Source organism: Mustela nivalis (genome assembly GCF_964662115.1).
Source record: "Mustela nivalis genome assembly, chromosome: 6".
NCBI lineage: Eukaryota > Metazoa > Chordata > Mammalia > Carnivora > Mustelidae > Mustela > Mustela nivalis.
In genome coordinates, this window is record NC_139025.1 from 128873625 (window position 1) to 128897800 (window position 24176).

Sequence of the window (24176 nt, forward strand, 5' to 3'; positions counted from 1 at the left end):
TAAAAGGCAAATCCAAGGAAGAGAGCGCTTGCCACTGCCAAGTTTAAGATAAGTTTTCACACCTGTCATTTTTGAAATGAACTCATTCAGTAAATCTGTCCTCTGCTGCGGCTCGCTCAGTATCGGGTGTGCATTTTGGGTAGACCGAGTCGCTATCCTCAGAGCCTGTTTAGCAGTAACTCGCCCTCTCCCCCCGCCGGTATATCCTGCGGGCCCTGCGGCAGCGCCTGCGAGGGCCGGCCCCATCCACGCCGGCTGCAGTGACGGGCCAGGCTGGCCGAGCTGGGCCCTGGATCGCCCCCTGCCTCCTGCAGGGACCCGGGCAGCCCAGGAAGGGAAGCCTCAGGAGCAGCTGTGGGCGAGGCTGGTGAGCTGCCGCCGCTGCTTCCTTGACCAAGCCTCAAAGTAGGTAAAGGGGATCTCGGGCAGGAAGAGGCCTGTGAGGGGAAGGGACAGGAGTCGCATCTGGGGGCGGGGCCAGGGGACGACTGGCGGCAAACATGACAGAGTCTGGAGTACACAGGAAAAGCCAGTCCGTCTTTACTGTAGTGAGTGCAGGATACAAATAGTTTACAACAACCTCTAGCATTTTCTTAACCATTTGATAAAAAGTTCACTATAATATTTATTGTATAATGAAGAAAAAACAACACATTCAGGGAAAAATTGAGATTAACTTATTTTTCTTAAAAGGTTCATCTCAAGGATGGCAACAAAGTCCAGCTTGTGCCGCCAAACGGTTTTACATGATCAAACCGTGTACAGCTTCTTGTGTGAACTGTTGACTACAAACATTTACCAAATACATAAATCTCTTTTTAAAAAAGCCATTTTAAATATAGCAAAGCAGTGTCTTCTTGCACAGCAAAGTGAAGAAAGTTTCTACAGAGAAATAAAAGTTTTACATTTGTAAAATCTTTTTCACATTCTAATCATCTAGCTTCTTATGATCCAATGCCAGGAGTTTTCTGGTTCCTTATTTACTATGTATTTCTTGTGCGCATGATGGTTAATACAGAAAATAGGTTAATGCTTTATTAGTTGTCCTTACAGTTAAAGGAAATGGTAAAACATATATTGTTCTTTTCGAACAAACCCCTGATTTAGTCTCTAACACAATGGACATAATTAGGGCTCAAAAGATGGAGTTTTGATCGGGACCATCTGCAGACATACAATGGTGACTCTCACTCAATGCAGGACGGTTCACGCACTGAGGGAAGGACAGCTGTTGGAAACCGTACTTGAGCCAGTGCGGCGTCCTCTAAGCTTTTTTTGTTTTTGTCTTTTAGTAATAAAATACTTCATCTGAAGGATAAAATTTTCTGGTGATGGTGTCATACAAAACACACGAGTCTAAAACGGTAAGAAAAGTCAGTTCTAAAGAAACACCATTCGTGTCTTCCCCACTCTGAGTTGGTTTCCACCAGGAGATGTGCATGTGTATGTGGTGTTTGTATATGGAGTCTGGGTGAGGGTGTCTGTCAAGTCCACACGCTCCAGGTCACACTGGGCAGACAGGAAAAGGGTTAACAGTCAAATATTCACTTCCTGAAAACGGAATACATTGTTACTTGGTCAGTGTAATTGAAATACAAACTCCGAGCCTCGTGTAATAGTATTTTAGAAAACAGTAGTTGTACTGATTATAAACCTGCATAGAAAGAAAGACTATTGAGATACAGTCAGAAAAGCCATCTCATAAGGCACACAAGAAAATAGACAGTAAATGCGAATGTGGTAACTCCTATTCCAATGTACAGCAGAAGTTCATGAACGTGCATGAAGAGTAATGAAAGAATCACTTAACACTTTCAAAGCTATAAATGGTTTACAAAGTGGTAAGGATTATCTTGGAAATTCAGTGTCGGGAGACTGTCTTGTCTCAATCAGGTGTGACCTTACGAAGAAACGTGCCGGTATGCAGTTCAGTAAAATAAGTACGTTTGAAAGAGAAACTAATCCTTTCTGAACAAGAGCCCAAGGGCCATCCTGCTGAGAGGAGACAGCACGTCACCCTCCCTTTTTTTGGCCTCTCAAAATTTACTACCTGAACTGTTACTAAAACCGAATTCCATTTTGTAGCTGTGAACACCACAGGTTTCCCCTGTACCTAATACCTATGTGTCAGTCAGGAAGTCTGGCTGATGATTTGTCACAAATAGCATATGAGGAAAATGTCAGAAGCAAGGCAATTTAGGGGGAAAAGCAAAACCTAAGTAAAAAATTGTAGGTAGCTGCTCAACATTAAGTTTAAAATACAAAATAGCAGCAGTTTTTAAACCCTTATTTTGAGTTTCTCAGGAAAGGGAGTATTTAAAAATCTACGATGAAAGATATACAGGACTTTGAATTTTGTTTGTGGCACAAGCCCAGGAAACGGACGAACCTGCCCTCCAGCCCCGCTGTCTCGGTAAGAGGGAGGCCGCGCTCGGAGGCGGAGCGGGGCGCGGCCCGGGTTTCAGGAGGACGGCGCGCCGTGCCAGCCAGCGGTGTGCCCGTGAGAGAATTTCTCCCCACACCGAAGTGCCATTTCGATGCACAGAGAGCTCAGAATGGTAGTATTTTGTAACCAGCTGCATCATTCTATTTTAGAGGGGCCAGGAAGAAAGATCCCTTTCCCCACAAGTATTTTTCCCTAATCATTTACCACTTATAAAACCTTTGTGCTCGTCTACTATTTTGCCATGTTCTCTAATATTAAATTAGGTCAGCTTTTTCTACTATATTTTTTTCCTCACAAAAGGCAAGTTTTAAATAATGCCTTAAATCTGTTACAACACATTTTATATTTATGCAAGATGAACTTAACACCAGTTTTTTTTTGCCACTTTGCTATTTATGTACACATATAAAATATATAATGGTGTTCAACCCGTACAGCACAAAGATTACAACGTAACATCACACATTCACCACCAGTGAGGGGAGAAACCCCTTTATACAATCCTCTGAAAAGACTGGGCTAATAATTAAAATCCAAAGTACAGTATATTTAACAAAATAGTAAATATTAAACAGTGAATACTCTACTTAATAAGGATCTCGCCTTTTCCCCCCAAATTGGCGGCAATCCACAAAAATATACTTTTTAATCTGGTGACCATACAATACATAGGTACTTACATCAAAGGTGATAATATATTTAAGATGCTATATACACAAAAGAGTTTGGCTCAATTTTTAATTTACATATAGAATAATAAGTGTTCATGGCTTTTTTTTTCCAAGGTTCTGCTTGCAAGATATTTTTGTTTTTTTTCCCCTCTTAAAATAAAACTAAAAAGTTAAAACAAGATAAAGCTATTCTCTTAAAAAAAAAAAAGTTACAACATACAGCTTTGGCTTATATAAATAATTCATAGCAGAATGTGTTCAAAAGTAGTGAATATAATTTTATATATAGTCATCAATTCATAAGGGTGTTTTCTTTCATATAAAATATACATGAGCTAAAATCAGTTTCTTTAAGATATGAATGTAAAAAGAAACTTCTGACATAGTCCAATTATAACTTAATATATTAATTTATTTTGTTAATGCTCTATATTTCTAGACTAGTATTTTCTGAATATCTCATGCGTGTTTTCTACTCTCTCTCTTTTTTATTAGCTAAAGATCACTTCTTTGACCCAATACATTTTTTGCACGTGCAAAACAGTTATGTGTGGGGCTTTTTTGTTTTGTTTTAAAATATCAACAGCCCTTCCCATGCACCCCTCTGCAACAGAGACCCATGCCAGGCTGGGTAATTAATATAAATGACATTTTATGTACAGTATTGCTTTCTTGGTTCCTGCTTTTCTACTGCTCTGTTCTACAAAGCATTTTTCTTAAGTAACTACAGTCACTGCACAGTTAAATAAAACAAGTAGGGGCCCTCTAGGTTTCTGCAAGCTAGTGTGGGAGAATTATATATGGGTACACGTTTTTCTGCAAAAACTGGTTATCTTATGAAACAAGTAGTCCAAGGAAGTGCCAGACTAGAATCTGCCTACAGGGCGCTTTGTTTGCCACGGGACGTACATCTGCAGATCTACGAGGCAGGTAAGTGCCCGATTCTGTATGTAACACACACCCACACACACACACACACACACACACTCACACCCACATACATATATATATATAAAGGGATATATATGTATGTATGTACATATAAATATAGTTAACTCATGTCCTTATTTACCGATGTAGATATGTAGGGCAGTTCGCTGCGGGATCACGAAGTACAAACACCAGCCCGGGAGCCTTAGGTCACCCATGCGTCCATCCTCATTCGCTTGACGGAAGGGCTTTCTCTGTCCTCCGTGGTGGGGGGTCGGCCAAGCACGATTGGAGAATGGAAGTCGCCCCGTGGATCCTCCCGGTCACTCCCATCATAGGAGCTGCTCGAGCTGCTCAGACTGTCCACAGGGGAGCGCCCCATTTCCTGCCGGGGCTGGGGGGGTTGGGGGGGTTGTGGCGGCGGCGGCGGCGGCTGCGGCGGTGGCTGCTGCTGCTGCTGCTGGAAGCCTGACGGGGTCATTCGATCCCGGGGAGGTGAAATTGGTTCTGACTTAATGTTGATGTTTTGGTTGGTATTAATGGATAAATTCGAACCCTGAGATAACTGCCCTCCAGCACTGAAGGAAAGACAAGATGTTAGAGGGTTGGTGAGTGCATCTGTGTGACCGGAGTGATACTGCAGCCTCCACCCGACAGAGCCTGTCCGAATGCCCAGAGTGGTTTTAATGACCTCTCCATGGGAGGAAAACAAAACCAGGGTGGCTAGTTCTCCTGCCCAAGACCTCGGTCGTTCTGCAGATGAAGGAGCCGAAACTGTGTGTCCGCTGCTGTGCGTGGACCAGAACGGGAGAGGAAGCCTTCGGCTTCCCCTCTGCTCCAGCCCTGGGAGAGGCACCGCTCACTGCTCGCACAGTACCTGCAAGGCCGTCACCTGACCCTGTCTTCCAGGGGAGGGCACCGCCTCAGACAGGCCGACTCAGAGTAGCGGAGCGTGCGTACAGGCTTCTCCCCCGAGCTGAGTGACCCTTTCGGCTCATGGTGTGTTCATTTAGGATGAACAGACCCCCGAGGGCCAACGGGTGAAGAAATGCAAGGAAAACCACCTTGGCTTTCTCCACGGACAGGACGGGAGGAACAGTAGGGGGTGGGCATCTTGTGTGTGGAGCCAGCTAGCTACTGGGTTTCATGCGGATGATCCCAGCCCACCGCCCACACCGACCCTCACCGAGAAGAGTTCAACTCAGAGAACATTCGTTCTGGGCAGGGTGAGGGGACAAGCGTGAGAAAAGCTTAAGGCTAGTAGCAGGGACAATGTGGGGGCCGCCTGTGCCTCAGTACCCCTAGGTCACCATCTCCAGAGAAGAGAAGCCTTGCCTCCCGAATCTCTTCAGGGAACGCCTAGTTTGAGCAGGACCCAAGCTATTATCCGGAAGCACGTAAAGGAAATATTTTCTCCAAACACTTGTACCACATAAAGAAGTAGTCATCCTAGGACCGTCACGTGACAGTCAACAGCACCAAAGACTGTAACTGATAGAAAAATAAAGTGCAAGGGTCGGGAGGAGAAATTCGGGGACAATTTCCAGTTACTCACACCAGAGAGCTGAGGGCGGCTTGTCCTAAATGGTGCTGCTGCCAGGCCGACACCTGTCCCAGAGACAGCATGCCCGGGGAGTTGAAGCCCTGCAGGGCCGACAGGTCCGCGCTAGTCAGTGAGTAATCTAGGACAAGGAGAGAAGTATCACTCATGTGAGAGAGAGAAGGCCCAAGCACAAGCCGGTTACCCCAGCTGCGAGAAGCCAGGTACTTCCTAATGTAAAACACACACGTCTAAACCGACAACAGTTTTTCTTTCGGCAGGTCCTAGCTGCATTTGCTTGTCTGGGATTATCTCGATAAAGTCAGCCTCAACTCTGTGCTACCTGTTTACAGTCTGTCTCACAAAAGGTTGAGATTCTTTCTCCAGACTTGTAAATAGAAATAATGGCAGGGCCATTGCTAAGGGACGTGCGCATGCAGCGGTCGCCTGACACGTGCGCACCGCTACCCCCTGGGAAAAGCAGCGACAGACCGGATGGAGCCTAGAGCAGCAGCTCTTCTCTTCCCGAGAAGAGGGGAGCAGGAAGGACACAGCAGCCCTCCTCGTGTGGGGCCAGCTCGGCGGCCAAGTGAAGGACGCCGGCACACAGCGGGTGAGCAGCGGTCGCTCGCGGCCGGGGCTGTCGGAGATCGCTGACTGCGTGCAACCCAGCTTCAAGTTCATGAAAAAACTTATGTGTGACAAGAGTGTAACAGAGAATGTGGCTCATTTCCTCAGAAAGGCTCAGTCATAATCACTCTGGCCAAGACCCAGGACATTAGGTATCGTTCACACGTCGAGCTATTTCAGTTCTTCATTAACACTTGTTTTTTCCATTTACTTTCAAAGAGAGGTGGCAAAAACCCTTCTACTTTTAACTGTTTTTTCCCGTCTCAAGGGAGGTATTTAAGGAAGCCCATCTTCCTAGTGCATTAACATTCATAAAAAAAGGGACTCAGAGGAAAGAACGTAGCTGCTGCTTGGGATCCTGCCGGCCTCCACACTCTGCTCCCGCCACGCTCTCCGACTGCCTCAGCCACTCCCCGCCGAGGTGCGCAGGGGTCCCGCATGCACACCGGTGCCCCCTGCAGCCCCCAGCTCTCGACCTCTAGATCCACCCAGCTACCTCCTTGGTATGTTCATTTGGATGTCTCTCCAAACCCCTCAAATCTGACACCCGACTGGACTCGTCTCCTCCAAACCTGCTCCTTATCTTAATAAACGGCACCGATATTCACCTCGGTCGTGCCAGAAACCTGTGGGTGTTCTTGATACTTCTCTCCGACTTCCAGCGCCAACCACCAAGGCCCGTCAGTTCTCTGTGTTGTCTCTCAAACCTGCCTGTTTCACCAGCTTTCCTGCCACCGTTCTCCTCTAAGCCATCAGGATCCACTACCTGGGCCACCATGCGAGCCTCCGGATGGTCTCCTAGCACGCAGCCTTGCCCCAGGAACACTAGCCAAAGTGATCTTAAAGTAACAAATGGGCTCACGATACCTCTCTGCCTACGACTTTCTGGCTTCCCTGTGCTCTCAACATCCAAAATCTTCAACATGGCCTAGAAATTGTGATGTACCTCTACAGTTTCCACCCTTCACACCCTGCGCCATCCCGATCCCGCCGTGCTCCCTTCTCCCCGGAACAATCTCCCTGCCCCGCCCCGCTGAGTCACGGGTGCCCCTCTAGCGAGGCTTCTCGTAGCTCTTAACACGACTGTGGTACCTGATTCTCACAGTGGTCTGTCCCAAGTTCCGCTGTGAACCGTACACTCCCGCGTGCCCAGCCCCACAGCTGCCACCCAGCGAGTGTTCAGCAGGCGTGTGCTGAATGGACACACGAGCAGGGCTGCGGAGGGACCTTATGAGGGGCATGACGGGACAAAGCACTGGGGCTCTTCCACATAAAAACTTGCACTTTTGGAAATGTTGCTCCTATCTTCATCCCTTTCCTGATCATTTGGCACGAGTCTGACTCTGCACAGAAAGGCAGCTGCCAAACTACAGAAAGATGAAGGTGGACATGTTTAAAAAGGGCAACGAGATAGAGTAAAAATACTGTTTTTTAAGATTAAGCTGCACACATGCTCTGAAAATGAGCACAGAGACTGAGTCACAGTTAAAAGAAGGAATGAGACTGAGGCCAAGTGATTGATGGTTTTGAGAGAATCAGACTCTGTTTTTATGTTTTGGTAATTCCTTCTGGATTTTTAAAAAACAACTTCTTGCTAATCCAACAGCATTTCTTAAGCACGCACAGTGGCACAGGGACGTATCCTGGAAAACCTGTCATGAAAGCTCAAGAAACTGCTCTCGCTCCGAACCAGTTCAAGTGCCACCTTCCCCGCTGGAGCGCTTCTGAACCTTTCAGGTCGTGCTTTCCCCCCTCTTTCCTCATGTTCTCAGGTCTCAGAGCACAAACTACTAACCTCAGCCGCTTTAACCTCAGCTCCGGCCTGTATCCCGAGCTGGCACGAACCTGGGACAAAAGCTCTGTCCCTGGCATATGGGCGCGCCTACAGCTGGCGATCACCGCCAGGACACAGAATTTCTATGAACGTGTTATCTCTCGCTTCACTCTAAATTTGCACTTAATAGGTTTGGGCATTTTTTTCCATATTGATTGTTAGAAAAGGTAGTGGACATTCTCCTAAGAGGCTTTCTTTTTTCAACAAAACCTTTTCAAATTCTGTTTTAAATGAACTACACAGCATTAAAGTGACAAGCAAATGTATCAATGGCCGCAGGGAGCGTCAGACAGCAGTGTGAAAGCACCGTGCTAAAGCATTTACTCTGAAGGCTAAAATTAGATGGTTTTTATTACAGTCTGCTTATAAGAATCCTGAAAGGATGAATAACCTGCACCGCAGTCTGAAAGCTGACAAGGTATCGCTTAACTATTTCCTTCTTTCCTTCTCCCTTTGAAGCATCAGGTGTTTGGCTCAGCGGGTAAGAAGGAGAAACCACACCCGCCAACCTTCTGCCTCTCCCCAGAACGGCTGATCTGGAAGAAACCTGCCGCGCGCCGGGCCTCTGTGGACAGCCTGCGTGGCCCACAGCACCTCTCCGGTCACTCAGCAGTGCTGACTTTGCCTTACAGACCCCCGCAATAGGTGTTTTAAGATGAAACGTCTAAGTAAACATAAATGAGTGAGAAGCTCCTCTCAGAAGGGAGGAATGACTGACTGGCTCTGAGGAGAAACAAGAAATGTCCTGGTTTTGCTCCTGAGGCACAAGGGACAGAAACTAAAAAAGGTAGTTACACAGAGGAATACACCAGCTGCCCGGCGCAGCCACGCACGTGTCCCCTTCCGGAGTCCCGAGTCCAGGCGGAGGCCGTGCTCCCCCCAGCAGGTCAACACCTGCCAGCCTGGAGGACTGCAGCGAGACGCACCAGAGAAAATGCCAAGCGGCGCTCTCGTCCTGTCTGGTCACAGGCCGGGATTCTGGAACAGCTGTTTCTTCGTCAGGGTAAGTAAAAGCAGACACTGGGAAATCATTCCACAATGTATTTTTTGTACGTTTTTCAAAGCTAACCTTTGTCTTTTAATATGCCCAAATGTGACTCTAAAGAACTGGAGATGATTGATTTCAATCAATATACTTGTAAAAAAAAAAAAATCACAGAAGCACATGGTGATCACCAAACAAAGAAGTACCAGCCACAAAGAAGTACCAGCCACAGAAGGCAAGAGAGCAGGCTTACCAGTGTTGTAGGCGGTCGGCATGGCTGAGTACACGAGTCCCTGTGGAGGCAAGCTCGGGGTGGTCACAGACACGACTGGGGTAGCTAGAGGCTGAGTGGCTTGAGAACTGCTTATCCTTTGGGTATTCTGTGAGAGAGTAGAAAAAAGGGTCATTATTTGAGTATTTATATTCAGCCTTAGTATTTTAAAAATAACATTCTATTTAAAAGTGACATTTTTCACAGTTTTATGATGTGAACGTCATTATGTCTTAAAGCAGTGATGATGTGAAAAAAACCCTTAAAAATACTAATGGGAACTAAATATTTAATTTCAAGGGACATAGTTTTACATTAATTATTCATTTTCCCTTGTCTTTCATAGTGTTTATCGGTGGCAAGGATATATCCTTAAAACAGAAACCTGCACTCTGGGTGAGAATGCTTTGATGTGTTACCATAAATGAGGACCTGCTGGCACTAAAATACCGCCAGGCTGCCCCAAATCAAACATCTAGGTTTTCGAGCCGAGGAGAGCCAAAAGTCTTTTGTATCCTGAGAGTGTAAGTAAGTTTAGGGATCAAAACCACTTGCACCGGCAGCATTCCCATGTTAGTGTGCTGTGAGGTCCTGGCTTCCTGAAGTAGAGTTTGCTTCCAGTTTTCCTGCCCTGTGCTCCTACAGTTGCTACACCCACACCCCCCGGTGCCCCACCCCCATACATGCTCAGCCTCCCCTACTGTCACCGCCCCCCCCCAGTGACCTATTTCTTGGCAGCAGGTTCCAATACACATCCCTGCACAGGCTCCCGACACTTCTGAAAGGAGAGGCTTTGCGTGGAGAGCTTGTGACTAGCATCACTTCTCGTGAGACGGCGAATGGGGCAACACTAAATGCTCGCTGACCGACTCCATCTACACCGTATCCTATCTGTACCGGGAGTGAAAAAACCCAACTACTGAATAATCAAGTCAGCCTGACATGGCCACTCTACGTTTCGGGGGTGACCGCACTTTCTCACGACAGGGGCTTCCGGGAATGCTCCAAAAGCAGGATCATAGAAAGAGAACAGACTCCATGATCCATGGGTTCAGCACCCAAGAAGGCCAAAGCACAACTAGCCCAGGGGCTTTTAATATAGAGACATCACCTACGTTTTTCTCCCCAATTCCCGACTTCCTAAGCTTGGGGAGGGGGGAATCATTTCACTTTTCTGAACCTCTCTGTTTGCACAGTAGGGAAGACAGCGATCTTTGTGCTGCCGGCCTTGGGCACTACTGGGAAGCTCTAATGAGCCAAGAGGTGGGAAGTGCTCTGGTGACTGGAGTACCACCCAGATGTAAGACAGTATCCTTAAATGACTCTCCTGAGAAACCCTCTGGCCCACATTTCTACGTCACTTCAGATCCACAGGTAAGACCCCTGGAGCTACCACAAAGCGAGGTTGTTTAGAACAGCAAGGCTTCTCAAGGCATCTCAGCAGCCCGGCTCTCACCATGAGAGTCTTTCTTCACCTTGTGGTTTTCAAAGATTTAGAAATTTATCTTTTGAGATTCTGTAACTGGGGAGTGAACTTTAAGTGGGTGGAAGTCAGTGTATGGTAAGTGGGAACACATGTTCATCTCAGCATCAAGTTAATAATTTTAATGAGTTTTTGAGGTAGAGATATACTTTGGACTTAATCTGGAAACTCAGAGTCAGACAGTAGGCGAAAGAACACAGCATGACCCAGTTTGGCCTAACTCTATCCATGCCAGGGCTTCAACTCCATGGCAATCTCCGTGCATGACCTCAAGAAGAGGTGGTGTGTATGTGTGTGTGTGTGTGTAACAGTGAATGCCAGTATATAGGCAGGATGCATCAAAGCTCCGAATCTCCAAGGCATTGATTTTTCTGAGTAAGAGACTTGTGGGACCACTAGAGGGCAACATACTGCTACAGAATTGAAAGGAAACACTTGTGACAACTAACTTCCTAAGGGTAAACAGTCGAAGACAAATCATTTTATCTTTAATTATAAACTTCCATTTTCTAATTATTACCATATCACTAAATAAAGTATTTCCCCAGAAGAAAGTCTAAGTCTGCACATGATATAATCCAACACCACAGTTGATGGCACACTAGTATATTTTAGTTTACTGAATACAAAACCACATCTAAAACTGTGAGTGATCACGAAGTTAAAGAATGATCTCTTAGTTTAAGGACAGAACACAGACAACCTTATCTAAAAAGACACAGACTGTGCAAAACACACCAGCATGCATATATATGTAATAATAAAATATAAATAAAACCAACAGATGCCTTCCCCCCATGCTCTCATGCAATCTGAACCCTTGTCCATGCTACAAACTAAACATTTTCAAGTTTTTCTCCCTTAAGGTCACTAATTAGCAACTGACTGAATTTATATGATTTCTGTGAATTTTGGGTTTTAGTTCCCAAAGAAGAGATAAAAGTTATTTTTAGTCAAATTTATTTTCTAGAAGAGAAGCCAATAGAAATCATTTATTTTAGAAAAAAGAAATCATTTATTTTAGAAAAACTTTTAACAACAGAGTATGTCCTGATAGAAAAAGGTAAATTTGTGTATATTAAATTACAGACATTCCTTTTAGCAAACAGGGAACCCCCCTTATGGTTCAGATCATCTCATGCAGTATGAAATAATTTCAACTCTGAAAAAAGTGACCTCACCAAAAATGATGTAATCTTTTTGAAAGAAAGAGAAATAACACAAGACCATGTGTTACAATCTGAGGAACTTTGAGGGTGAAGTCATTTTCTAAAAATATTTTAATAATTTGGGGAACTATATAAGGTATTTTATATCTTTCCTTAAAAAAAATCTTTAGCAAGTGTCTTGTGATCATTGACAGCTATTGTTTTTAAAGGCTCTGTTCCAATGTTCCCTCCAACAAACAAAATGGGTCAAGATATACAACTATAAGCAGAAAAACGGGATGGACTCAGTAGTACCAGATTGGTTCCGTTATTAAAAGTGCTTGGATAGTGTTTTATAACAGCAAGAAAAACTGTGTAACAAAGGGAACACTGGTTAGATATAAACACTTAAGAGAATTAGTACTTTCTAGATCTTTTGCAACTCCCTTCAAGCAGAAACGCACACTCACCAACTCCAATTCCTCTTCCTCCGACTGCACTCAGCACATGAGAGGGATACGAGAGTTACTAAGACTGTTGATACTCAAAAATAAAATATTTCTTTAGAAAAACACGTTATTCGGACACTAGCAGTTGCTTGGAACTCTAAAGAGATGATTAAATATAAGCAGTGAATACAAATATAAACTATTTATCGTATCTCCACTAGTAGCTGCTTTCAGAAGAAAGATTCTTCGGATTCTTGCAGGCCAGGCTTTAAAGCTGCCCCCGCTCCCTGGCTTCGTCCACTCCTGTGTCGGCCTCACCCACATACCGCCGGGCTACCACCACTGTGTTTAAACAGAGTTCCTCATCATGACACCAGTTTATACCTGAAACCCTGAGAGTACTTCATCCTCGCATCCCTAGCCCACCTGGTCACACACGTCCATTATTTATCTCCTAGATGTGTGCTTTTCGGTCGGCAGGAATTTTTTGTTTTCTAATTTCCCACCGCAGCTAGCATAGTGTTACAAAACAAGAAGAACTCCAACAGTAGTTCGTAACAGTCTTGGATAACACGGATTTGGATGCAAATACAGCTTTCGTGTGTATAGTTTCGCTGCGGAAAAACAGTAACATGTATGAAGCTAATGAGACTGGAAGAGAACTGAACTGATAAATCACATCCAGAAAAGAGATGAAGGACACATATTTGCTCTTCTCCTAAGCATTCAGAAAATACTAACAGGTTAGAAATAATCTGCTAGCTAGTGCTTTCTTATTTTACTTGAAGGAGTCAAATTTCTCTGTCAATCTACGGAAGTCTTTGTAAGCATCAGTGATGGAGGAGACCCGGATCCAAAAGCCAGCCAACCTGCAAACAAACGGTAACACAGGCAGGCTGGTTGCCGACTCTGAAAAACAAGCGCCCAGCCTACAGCTGCTGTCTCAAATGTGGGCGAGAGGCCCTTCAGCGGCGGAGTTACACAGATCTTCACAGGCCTCCAACCACAGGACCCGCGTGCAAATACCGCAGGTAAGTGCTGTGTGGTTTCCACTTGCACCTGCCAGGCCAAGGGTGTAAAATAGTTTATATGGCAAATTCTGAGTCTTCTAAGAGCTGCTTCATGATCTCTGAAAGAAAGCCCAGACAGAGATAGTCCTGACCAGCAGCTGAAGGCCTCCATGCAGGTCTGCCCTTACCTTCTGCAGTTGACTGAGCCTTAAATGAAACTTTCTGTAGCCTCTCTGAAAGACAGGGGCAGGTGTTCGACATCCTGTTCCTAAAAGGTGACCCAAATGACTACCCTGAATGCCCACATGTTTTTCTTTTCGGGGTTACCTGTTACACCTGTGTGTATCTTTAACTCGGTATCCTGCAATAATTTTACCCGTAGAGAGCGGCTGTGAAGAGAGTGCACCATCACAGCACACACCCCAGCACCACCCCACCCGGTCTGCCTCTCAAAGAAGCACGAGACAACTGTCAAACTGACAGGAACGCAGCAATAACTGTGGCTACAGGACTTCACCTGGCTTTCACCCGTCTTTCACCGATGTCCTTTTTCTACTCCAGGACTGGATGCTGCATCCCACATGCCCTTACCGGTCACATACCCTTCGTCTCCTCTGGTCTGTGACCGCTCCCTCCATCTTTCCTCATTTTGCATGACCTTAAAAACTGCAGAGTACTGGGTGGATATCTCATGGAACATCCCGTAATTTGGGTCTTAAATTTTCTTGGATAGAGAGCATGGATTTTTGGAAGAGTACCAAAGAGGTGATGTGACCCTCTTAGCACATACCAGAAGGTATGTCAGTCCATTATTGGTGATGTTAAACTCGATTGCTGGTGAAAGTCGCGTCTTCGAGGACTCCCTACTACAAAATTACTATTGTTCCCTTTGTCAGTTATTTGGGGAGAGACATTTTGAGGCTATGCAAACAACCTGTTTTTCCTTAAACTTTCGCTCACTCATTTTAGCATCCATTGACCCTGTCTGGCCATGATCTCTGTACTGTGGTAATGACAGTGATGATTTCCTATTTCTCTCATTCTTTCTACATGTAATAATTAGAACTCTTCTCTAAGGAAGAGCTGTTTCTTTCATCATTTTTATCAATAACAGACTTGGTATTTTGTATTCCTTGGGTACTAATCCAATACTATTGTTACTTATTTTGTTGCTTAAATTGTTCTAGTTTGGGCCACTGGAGCTCTTTGGAGAGGCTGGTTCCTGTAAGCATTTCACCTGCACTTGCTTATCCTCTGGCACCTCCGACTCATCCTGTATTTTCATTGCCCCCACTCTATAATCAATCATTTCTCCAAGGAATCCTGATTCCTTTTATTGGAGAATGTTTAGAAACGAAGATCTGAGTACTAGGTGTGTTCAGTTATCAGGTGCCATTATCTGAAGGGTCTGTCGGTAGAGCTAGGAAATATATAAGGTACACTATTCACGTGTATATACATTGATATTTCTCTGTTAAGGAAGTTCATACTGAAACTTCCAACAACAGCCCAGAAACACAGTCTTCACTGTAGCCTTCCTTCCCCAACCACCTTGCTTATTTGTAAATTTTTCCCCCCCAACAATGAAAAACCTGGCTTTATCTACAATGTATTCACTGTTTGAGTGTTGTCTAACAAATGTACCCTCTTGAGCACAAGGACTTCCTCATTTTTTTGTTTTCTCTATCTAGAGTTAAAACCGTTTCCAAAGTTACTGAGAAATCCTTCCCCGTCCCCTTCCGGATCATCCTGTCACAGACTTGTACTACAGCCATATTCATGTGTCACAGTCTGTATTCCATCTGCAGTTCCCCTGGAATCCTGGTTGATTTTTAACTGCATATAGTAAAACCACTCTTTGTACAGTTTTATGAGTTTTAACAGAGGCATAGACTCATATGCACACCCACCAGCACAGGATCACTGAACAGTTCCATCGCCTCAAAAATTCACCTCAAATACCCTTTGCAGTCAACTCCTCTCTCCATCCCTGGCAACGACTGATCTGTTTTGCATTTTGCAGAATGAAATATAAATAGAATCAAATGCTATGTAGTCTTTCGGATCCAGCTTCTTTCACTTAACAAAACTCATTTAAGATCATCTATACTGCTGTGAATAAGTGGCTCGTCCCTTTTTATTGCTGAGCAGTACTCCTTTGTCTGGATGTACCACAGTGTGTATATCCATCCATTCTTCTGTTGGAAGGACATCTAGGTTGTTCTCAGTTTTTGGCAACTGTGAAAAATACAGATTTCTATAAGCACAGTTCTCCGTTCACTTGTGTAAATTCTCTAGGAGAGGACTGTTGGGTTGTATGACAAGTATATATTTAACTTTGTAAGACGTTGTTGATCTGTTTTCCCAAGTGGTGTGTGACTTTGCATTCTAAGCATGAATATACGAGGGTTCTTGTTGCTCTGCATCCTTGTCAGAACTTGGCATTTTAGAATGCTGGGTTTTTGTTTTGTTTTTAAGTAGGCCTCATCGGGTCTTGAACTCGCCTTGAACTCTGATATCAGCGGGTCTTGAACTCTGCTATCAAAACCTGAGCTGAAATCAAGAGCTGGACACTTAACCGACTGAGCCAACCAGGCACCCGAGTAAAGCTGACACATGATGTTACATTTTTTCAGGTGTGCAACACAGCAGTTCCCCAACTCCATACAGCATGCTGTGCTCACAAGTGTAGCTTTTCCATCTGTCCCCATACAATGCTATCACAGTACCACTGATTTTATTTTTTAAATCTTAGCCATCCTAATAGATGTACAGTTGTATCATCATAGAAGCAGGTCCTTTATAAGGTATGTGATTTGCAAACAGTTTCTTATCTGTAGGCTGTCTTTTTATTCTCTGGGTAGGACCGTTTACAGAGTAAAACTTTTTGATAGTGAAACTATTTTGATAGCATCAATATATCAGAATTTTCTTTATGGATCATGTTTTTGGTGTATTGTTTCTTCCAAAATTTTCTTCTAAAAGTTTCAGAGTTTTGTATTTTATATGCTTGAGTCTATGATGCATTTTTAGTTAATTTTTGCATAAGGTATGATTTGTATTTTGAGGTTTTATTTTTGCATATGGATGGTGAACTGTTCCAGGAGAGTCGGTTGGACCAGCTATCCTTTCTCGGCTGAACTGCTTTACTGCCTTTGTCAAAATACAACAGAATATATTTGTGTAGGTCTATTTTCTGGGCTCTCTGTTTTGTCCACTGGCGCCCACCTTTCTGCCAGTACCTCTTTCATTCTTGATATTGATAACCTGTGCCTTCTCTTTTAATTTGGTCAGCTTGGCCAGAAGTTTAGCAATCAAAAAACTAGGCTTTGCTTGATTGTCTATTGCTTTCGTTTTAAATTTCATTTATTTCTGAATTTTTTCTTTTGATTGCTTTGGGTTAAGTTTTTGCTCTTCTTTCTTGAGTTTATGAGTTTTAACAAATGTTTACTGATTTAGTACCTTCTCTTTTCTAATATAAACATCAAATGCTGTAAGTTTCCCTCTCTCATATACATACATACACACACACACACACATACACACATACATATTTTATAATTTCTCCTGAGATTTCCTCTTTGACCCAGAGATTATTTAAAAGTGTGTTAATTTCTCAATACATAAGAATTTTTCCTTTCTGTTATGATTTCATTATGATCAGAGAATATAATCTAGATGATTTTAATTCTTTGATATTTGTTGAGATTTACTTTATGGCACAAGTAATGATCTAGCTTGGTGAATGTTCCAAGGGCCCTTAAGAAAAATGTTATGCTCTGCTGTTGTGAAGTATCCCATATAAGTCTGTTAGAGTACTGGTGAGGCTGGCTGAGTATTGCTCAGGTTGTCCAGATCCGTACAGATTTTTCTGCCTGCTTGTTCTGCCGATTACGAAGAGAAGAATGTTTAAGTTTCCAGCTACAGTTGTGGATTTTTCTATTTCACCTTTTAGTTCCATCAGTTTTTGGCTTACAAATTTTGAAGGCAGGCTGTTACGTGTGTATACATTAAAGATACTTATTTCTTGGAAAATGGACTGTGTGAAGTCCTTCTTTATTCTTGATAATATTCCTTATTGTGAAGCCCATATTGTCTGAAATTAATATTGCTACACTAGCCTTCTTGTGGTTAACATTTGCATAGTATGTTTTCTCTGCTAACCTATGCCTTTATATTTAAAGTAGGGTTTCTATAGACTGTGTATAGTATGACCTTCCTTTTTTTTTAATTAATTAATTAATTTTTTAAATAAACATATAATGGGGGTGCCTGGGTGGCTCAGTGGGTTAAAGCCTCTGTCTTCGGCTCAGGTCATGATCTCAGTGACCTGGGAACGAGCCCCGCATCAGCTTCTCTGCTCAGCAGGGAGCCTGCTTCCTCCTCTCTCTCTGCCTGCCTCTCTGCCTACTTGTGATCTCTGTCCGTCAAATAAATAAAATCTTAAAAAATAAATAAATAAATAAATAAATAAATAAACATATGATGTATTTTTATCCCCAGGGGTACAGGTTTGTGAATCGCCATGACCTTCCTTTTCTTAAACAATCTGACATTTTGTCTTTTAACTGATGTTTACGACCACATTCAGTGTGATTACTTGTATGGTTGGATTAAAATCTACAATGTTGTTAGCTGTATTTATTTGTCTCACTGTCTCTTTGTTGTATTTTTCTGTTTTCTCCCATATCTTGGGCTATTCGAGCATTTTTTTATAATTCCATTTTATCTTCTCTATTGACTTTTTATACCTCTTTTTAAATTGTTTTCTGTAGTTGCATTAGGTTTTATAACATACATCTTTAGTTAACTAGAGTTTACCGTCAAGTAGATATCATATTAGGTGTAGAGTAAGGGCTTCGAACAGTGTGTTTACAACTTTGCTTCCTGTCTTTTGTTGTCCTACACTTTATTTCTACATGTATTATAAGCACCAAATTCATTCCCGCTATTTTTGCTTTAGAAAGTAGTGATCTTTTAGAACAATGAAAAAGAGAGAGATGCCTGGATTCCGGTTTCTAATACCAGTCTCCAATAATAAGGAACCAGGTTCCTTAGAGAAATGACTGATTCTGGGACTGGGGCAGGGAATATACAAGATGAGCCTGGAACACTTCGTTGTAACTGAAAAATTTTAAAGTAACCTTCATTATCCCCTCCCTGCCAAAAATAACCCCACAAGGATGAGGGTGTATTTTCAGAGGAACTGGAACCAAGTGAAAAGTCCTCGACAGCTAAAGCTGGAATATGAGCAGCAGAATGAAACAGTATTGGTAGAACTATATGTTAGCAGAATTTAGTAGTATAAATATCCATAAGTCTGTATTAAAGTAAATCATTAAATAATAAAAGCAAACAGATAAATCACCTGTTCAGAAGAACTCCAAATAATTTATGTAGATATTCTGCCCTCAAGGAGGTAGAGCCTAATTCCCCACTCCTTAAGTATGGACCTTGCATAGGACTTCTTTCCAAAGAGGACAGTACGCAAAGGAAGAAGTGTAACTTTGCAGCACAGAAACCCATGCAACACTGCATCAGGAAGGTGACCAAGGTTGACAACAACAGTAATTACTCATAATGATACTATGTACCCTTTGTATGAGGTGATCAAAATGGCACACTTGAGTTGTGGCCTTCCTCCCTGAAACCCATAACCCCAGTCTAATCATGAGTAAAACGTAGGGAAAAAAGTCCCAAAATACCTTACTAGTACTTCTCAAAACTGTCAAGGTCATTAAAGCAAGGAAAGACTTAGAAACTATCACAACCAAGAGGAGTCTGAGGAAACAGCCTACTAAGTGTAATGTGGTGTCTTGGATGGGGTCCCAGAACACAAGCTATGTGGTTTAAAAACTAAAGAAATCTGAATAAAGTACAAAAGTTCTGTGAATAATAATGTATCAATACTGACCTTTTAGTACTATGCAGTACTCCAGTACTACTGTACTATACTAATGCAAGATGTCAATAATCGGAGAAACTGGTATGAAGCATTAGGAGAACTTTCTGTACTATCTTTGTAATCTAAAATGTTTACAAAATGTAGGGGAAAATAAATTGTGTTTTATTTTATCTTCATTTATTTCATTTCCATTGTTCTATATTTCTCTGTGTTCTATATTTCTCTGTGTAGATCCAAGTTTTGCTGGCATCACAGTCCCTTTGCAGAAGGACTTCCTTCAGCATTTTTTGCAGAACAGATCTCCCAGCAATAAATTCCCCAGATTTTTTTGTTTGAGAAAGTTTTTATTTCTCTTTCATTTCTGAAAGACAACTTTGCTGGATACAGAATTCCAGGTTGAGGGTTTCTTGTTTTGAATTCCAGCACCGCAGGTTACTCCGCGGTTTTATAGCTTGCATAATTTCTGAAGAGAAGTATGGTATATATTTTCTTTTTCCTTCTCTTTCCTCTGGCTGCCTTTAAGATTTTCTCCTTGTTGTCCCTTGCTTTTAGCAATCTGAAATGTATGTGTATTTGTCCTACTTGGTGTTACTGTTTCTTCAAATATTTCTTCTGCTCTGTTCTCTCTCCCCTCTTTTTGGAATTCCAATGACAAATATGTTAAACCACCTGATAGAAGTCCACAGCTCTTGGAAGATTTGTTCTGCTCTTTGTTTTGCAGTTTGGGTTAACTTCACTGACCTACAGACCAATAGGTCTTTAGCGCTTGGTTGGAGTTCATTTAGTTAGGAATTGGGCTGAGTTGGAGCTCACGGGTGCAGTCATCACCCTCGGTGCCGCCACCATGGGCCCCGAATCCCTGCAGCAGGAAGTGAGGCTGGTTTGCTGGAAGTCGGTTTTTCTCCAGTGTGTGATCCATTCTCAGTCTGCAGCCTTCCCCTCTTGGTGCTGCGCCCCGGGCTGGGGCCTCTTGGGCATCTGCCATGCTCTTGGCGTTCACATTGTTCCTGCGCCTCCGCCCTGGCTTCAAATGTTTTTCCTTTTCCATTTCTCAAGATACAGTGGGAGGTCGCCAAAGGGCCTGGAGGGTGACACTTTCTGTCGTTCATCCCCTCACAGATGAACACTTCTGGTCCATAGGACAGAAAGGGGAGAAGGGTCCAGGCAGCACATTTTGTCCCTATTACAGGGGCTGCTCGTCCCTTTTCTCAGCCGTACATCATAGGGGAGACATCTTCAGGAGGTTCCCAATCTCTTCTGTGAGCACTCAGTGGGGTTTGTGAAGAAAAAGCCTCCAAAAGAACGTGGACTTCACCTACGTCAGAGTACTAGGGGTTTACATGGTCCTGCCAGTGAACACTTGGCCTCCAGCAATTCCCCAAGCATCTGAGCTGAACCTCTCATTACCTGTGGCCTACCCAGACAAATCAGTGCTCGAATGTCCTCTCCCTACAGTATCTGTCTCTTCTTTAAGTTTGGGCCACTTGGTTGCCATGAAATCTCAGCACCATGATCTATTCAAGGAGAACTGTGAACTTGTTTGTCCAACTCGTTTTCCTTGTAAGGCTGGGAGCAACACAGTTTCCAGCTTTCTATCATTTCCAAATGAAAAATTGTTTGTTTCTTGCCTTAAAAGGTTTTGGGTCCTGGCTCTCTTTTATATTACCTTGGACAAGTACTAACTTCTCCCTCAGTTTCCGCATCTCTACCCAGCCAAGATTACAACATAATTGACAATCAAATGTGACAAGGCATATGAAGATGTTTGGGAATCGATAAAGCATTATACATATGTAGATTATCTAAAGCCTGATGGCATCAACTTTTACTTAGCAAAAAACCAAACAGTGCTGCACTGGAGAGAGAACGCCTTGCATATCACACTGCATGTTAGTCAAGCCATGCTGTATAAGGAATGGTTTCAAAACTTGCATACATATTCTGATTTTTTTTCCTATTAGAAGTGCAGGGAGATAAACATACTCGCCTCTTCTTCATAAACACAGGATTCAAAAGCATATGACCCTGGAACTATGAAGACATTGCAAAGGGCTAGAGTGGGGAGACCTGTATTAATAGTATTCAATGGGAAGGTTAGCTGAGAAGGAATAAACAAAGACTACGTGGAGACGAACTCATTCAAGTTTTGATGCCTTGTCCCTTATTCTATAGTGGTTCTCTTTGGTATGTAGAATTTTCTAACAACTAATACAGTGTTTCTCCTACAGAAAAGCATGTGTAATCGATTACTGAAAGTATGCAAAGTTATAGAAGAAATACTTAAGTCAGGTTTATGAATTTGGTCATGGAATCTCTGAGCTAAGATCCCAGCCTGGTAAAATTAAAATTAAGCCTAACAACCTCTCCTCATTTAGCTTTAATTTTAAATAACCACTAAGCATATTTACATCCTGTTTTTCTATAATCTGATTTCTGTGTATTTAAAATAGACCTGTATCTTCAAATGCTGACTTCAAACAGAAATATTAAGGGTCTAGATTCAATGGAAGTACAAAAAATTCCAAAGAAAAACACAGACTGTATTTTGAGGAATGAGGCTGAAGAGAAATTTAACGTACCAGTGGAGGCATCATGCCCTTGCTGGAAGGAGGGATGACAACTCGAAGATCTGGTTTTCGACTGTTCATTCCAAGATTGCCACCACCTGGAGGAGGGGGAGACTTTGTAGGCATAACTTTGCCTAAACTATTTGCACCAGTAGTTCCAATCAAATTTGGAGAAGCTCTTGAGTTTACGAATCCATTCCCTGGAAAAAGGAAAAATCATTCATTAATATGAAAAGAGTTGTTAAAACACATTGGTAGAAATAGGAAACAAGTTTTCCCTAGTTCTAGTTTCAAATAAATTTTGTAACAAAACTCATTAGCAGCTGACCACGTGTATCTCTGAATATTTTAAAAAGAAGCAAAAATATCAACCCAAGTTTGAAACACACATAAAACTTACGACTTACGCCACTTGCTTCCAGTCTTACTGCTTGGACCTACTGAGAGATATTTAAAACACAAGATCCATTTCTAACAGGGCATGTCCTACTGGGGAGCAAGGTAATGGAGATCGGATAAGCTGGCTGCCAGTAAGGTCTTCGTTAAGTATTTGTGGTTTGTCTGACTTTAATCATCTTATTCCTGGTTTTCAACTTTCCTAAAAGAGCAGGCTCTCTCTCAGAGGAAGTGAGGACGTGGGTACACAGTGGTGATGTTCTCTATGTGCAGCCCTTCTGGGCGTCAGCTGAGCTAAGAGATCAAAGTGAAAGACCATTCCTATTTTCACAGAGGCTGCAGTCCTTCTAGTCCTCCTCGGGGGTAGCAGCCACGTGGTTAGGGTGAGCGGACTCCACTCCAGCCCCGCTCAGTGACAGGTCCGAGCTAACGTGTGCAGGCCTTCTCCCTCACCACTGGAGGGGACCCAGGAACGTCCAGTCGGATCCTAAGTAAAGCAGCTCTTACATGATGGTGAGGGAGGCTCCTGCATTCCTCCAAACATGATTGAGGAAGCATTTGATACTCGAGCCATTTTGAGACTCAGAAGAGAGCCAGGATGAGGAAAAAGCTGACACAGAAAGGAGAACTGCACCCTGGAAAAAGCATGCCAAGAAGTGCAATGATGCGTCTCTAAGAACTGCAATGAGTTAATGACAAAAGACAACTATGTACTACAGGTTTTTCACTTTAAGAGCATTTGTATTTGGTTATCAGAACATTTTAAATCTATGAAAGTTTCTTGAATGGAGCAGAAATATTATTTAAAATTATTTACAACCCATATAGTGTTTGGTGGTTTATAAAACACTTTCGGGGGCGCCTGGGTGGTTCAGTCAGTCAGTGAAGGATCTGCCTTCAGCTCAGGTCATGATCCCAGAGTCCCAGGATCAAGACCTGCATGGGGCTTCCTGCTCTCTACCCCACCCCCTTGCTCGTGATCTTTCTCTCACTCTCAAATAAATAAAATCTTTTTAAAAAATTAAAAAAAAAATTTCAGGAGCAGTATTCAAATGAATAGGGCAACTGATCTATAGAATTGTAAAATTTAAAAAATGTAACCAGAAAGAGAGGGATTAAGTACTTGAAAATAATCAGCTGAAGAAAATGGATGATTCAATATATCTGCTTATCATAAAGAGTTTGAAAAACATGTTATTTGGCTGTACTATTTACATGAATAACTAAAAATTGACGTTTGACAAAGTGATCTAATCAACATTACTGGATCCTAACCAGTACATTTTCAAAGGACAAAGAAAACTGAGTGGTGAGGTGTGGCCCCGGAGAACTGGCCTGCATCTTTCCTGCCGCTGTCATTCAAACTGTCAGGATTCCAGATAACCGGTTTTCCTCCTGGCATCCCCCCCCCCCCCACTCTCACCCAATTCCTCCTGCTTTCTCTGGAACTTTTACAGAGTGCCCTACCAGTTTTAATTCACTTATGTGATTTAATTTTTGTTGTGAGGACTGGTATTTCAGTTAACCTTATGAGGCTGTTTCCTGCATTCTACTTCCATTATCTTGAAACAACATGTATTAAATCTGGGCCAAATCTCCTCTCCACACCCCAGAGAGCAATTCCTGCTTCCTGTTAAGCTTCAGAAAGTAGTGCTGTTAAACAATCTCTTCACTAGGCCATCCCCTGTGGAGGAGAGCTCATCCAGGCATTAGGCAGAGGTAAGTGCTAAGGGTAGTCATCTGAATATAAAATGCTTATCAAGTAATTTTTCAAAAATAAGCTTAACAGAAACGAATAAAACGTTAGATTAACATTAGTAAGTACAGATAACATTTCTCTTAATAGGCACAAATGTTTGTAATCTCTTCGATAACATCTGCAAGATTCTTATTTACTTGATTTGCACTCAA

At 42.8% G+C, this 24176-nt stretch overlaps 1 protein-coding gene and 1 long non-coding RNA gene across 21 annotated transcripts in view; one reads left to right on the top strand and one right to left on the bottom strand.

Moving 5' to 3' along the window:
- Window positions 1-516: 516 nt before the first annotated feature.
- MEF2A (myocyte enhancer factor 2A) overlaps window positions 517-24176 on the bottom strand; it is a 161989-nt gene continuing 138329 nt past the window's right edge. For 9 of the 20 annotated variants that reach the window (XM_082736487.1, XM_082736490.1, XM_082736488.1 and 6 more), the window contains 4 exons: window positions 21882-22069; window positions 9290-9416; window positions 5603-5729; window positions 517-4625 (listed from right to left, as the gene is read on the bottom strand). In XM_082736487.1, coding sequence (XP_082592613.1) covers window positions 4253-4625; window positions 5603-5729; window positions 9290-9416; window positions 21882-22069 — 815 coding nt within the window. In that variant the 3' untranslated portion in view covers window positions 517-4252. Of the gene's footprint in view, window positions 4626-5602; window positions 5730-9289; window positions 9417-12408; window positions 12433-21881; window positions 22070-24176 lie in introns of all 20 variants that reach the window. The other 11 variants (XM_082736484.1, XM_082736471.1, XM_082736486.1 and 8 more) reach the window with 3 other exon arrangements.
- LOC309867545 lies at window positions 9423-13775 on the top strand. The gene is made up of 2 exons (XR_014313233.1): window positions 9423-10681; window positions 13176-13775. It is a non-coding gene; the product is annotated as an uncharacterized lncRNA (long non-coding RNA).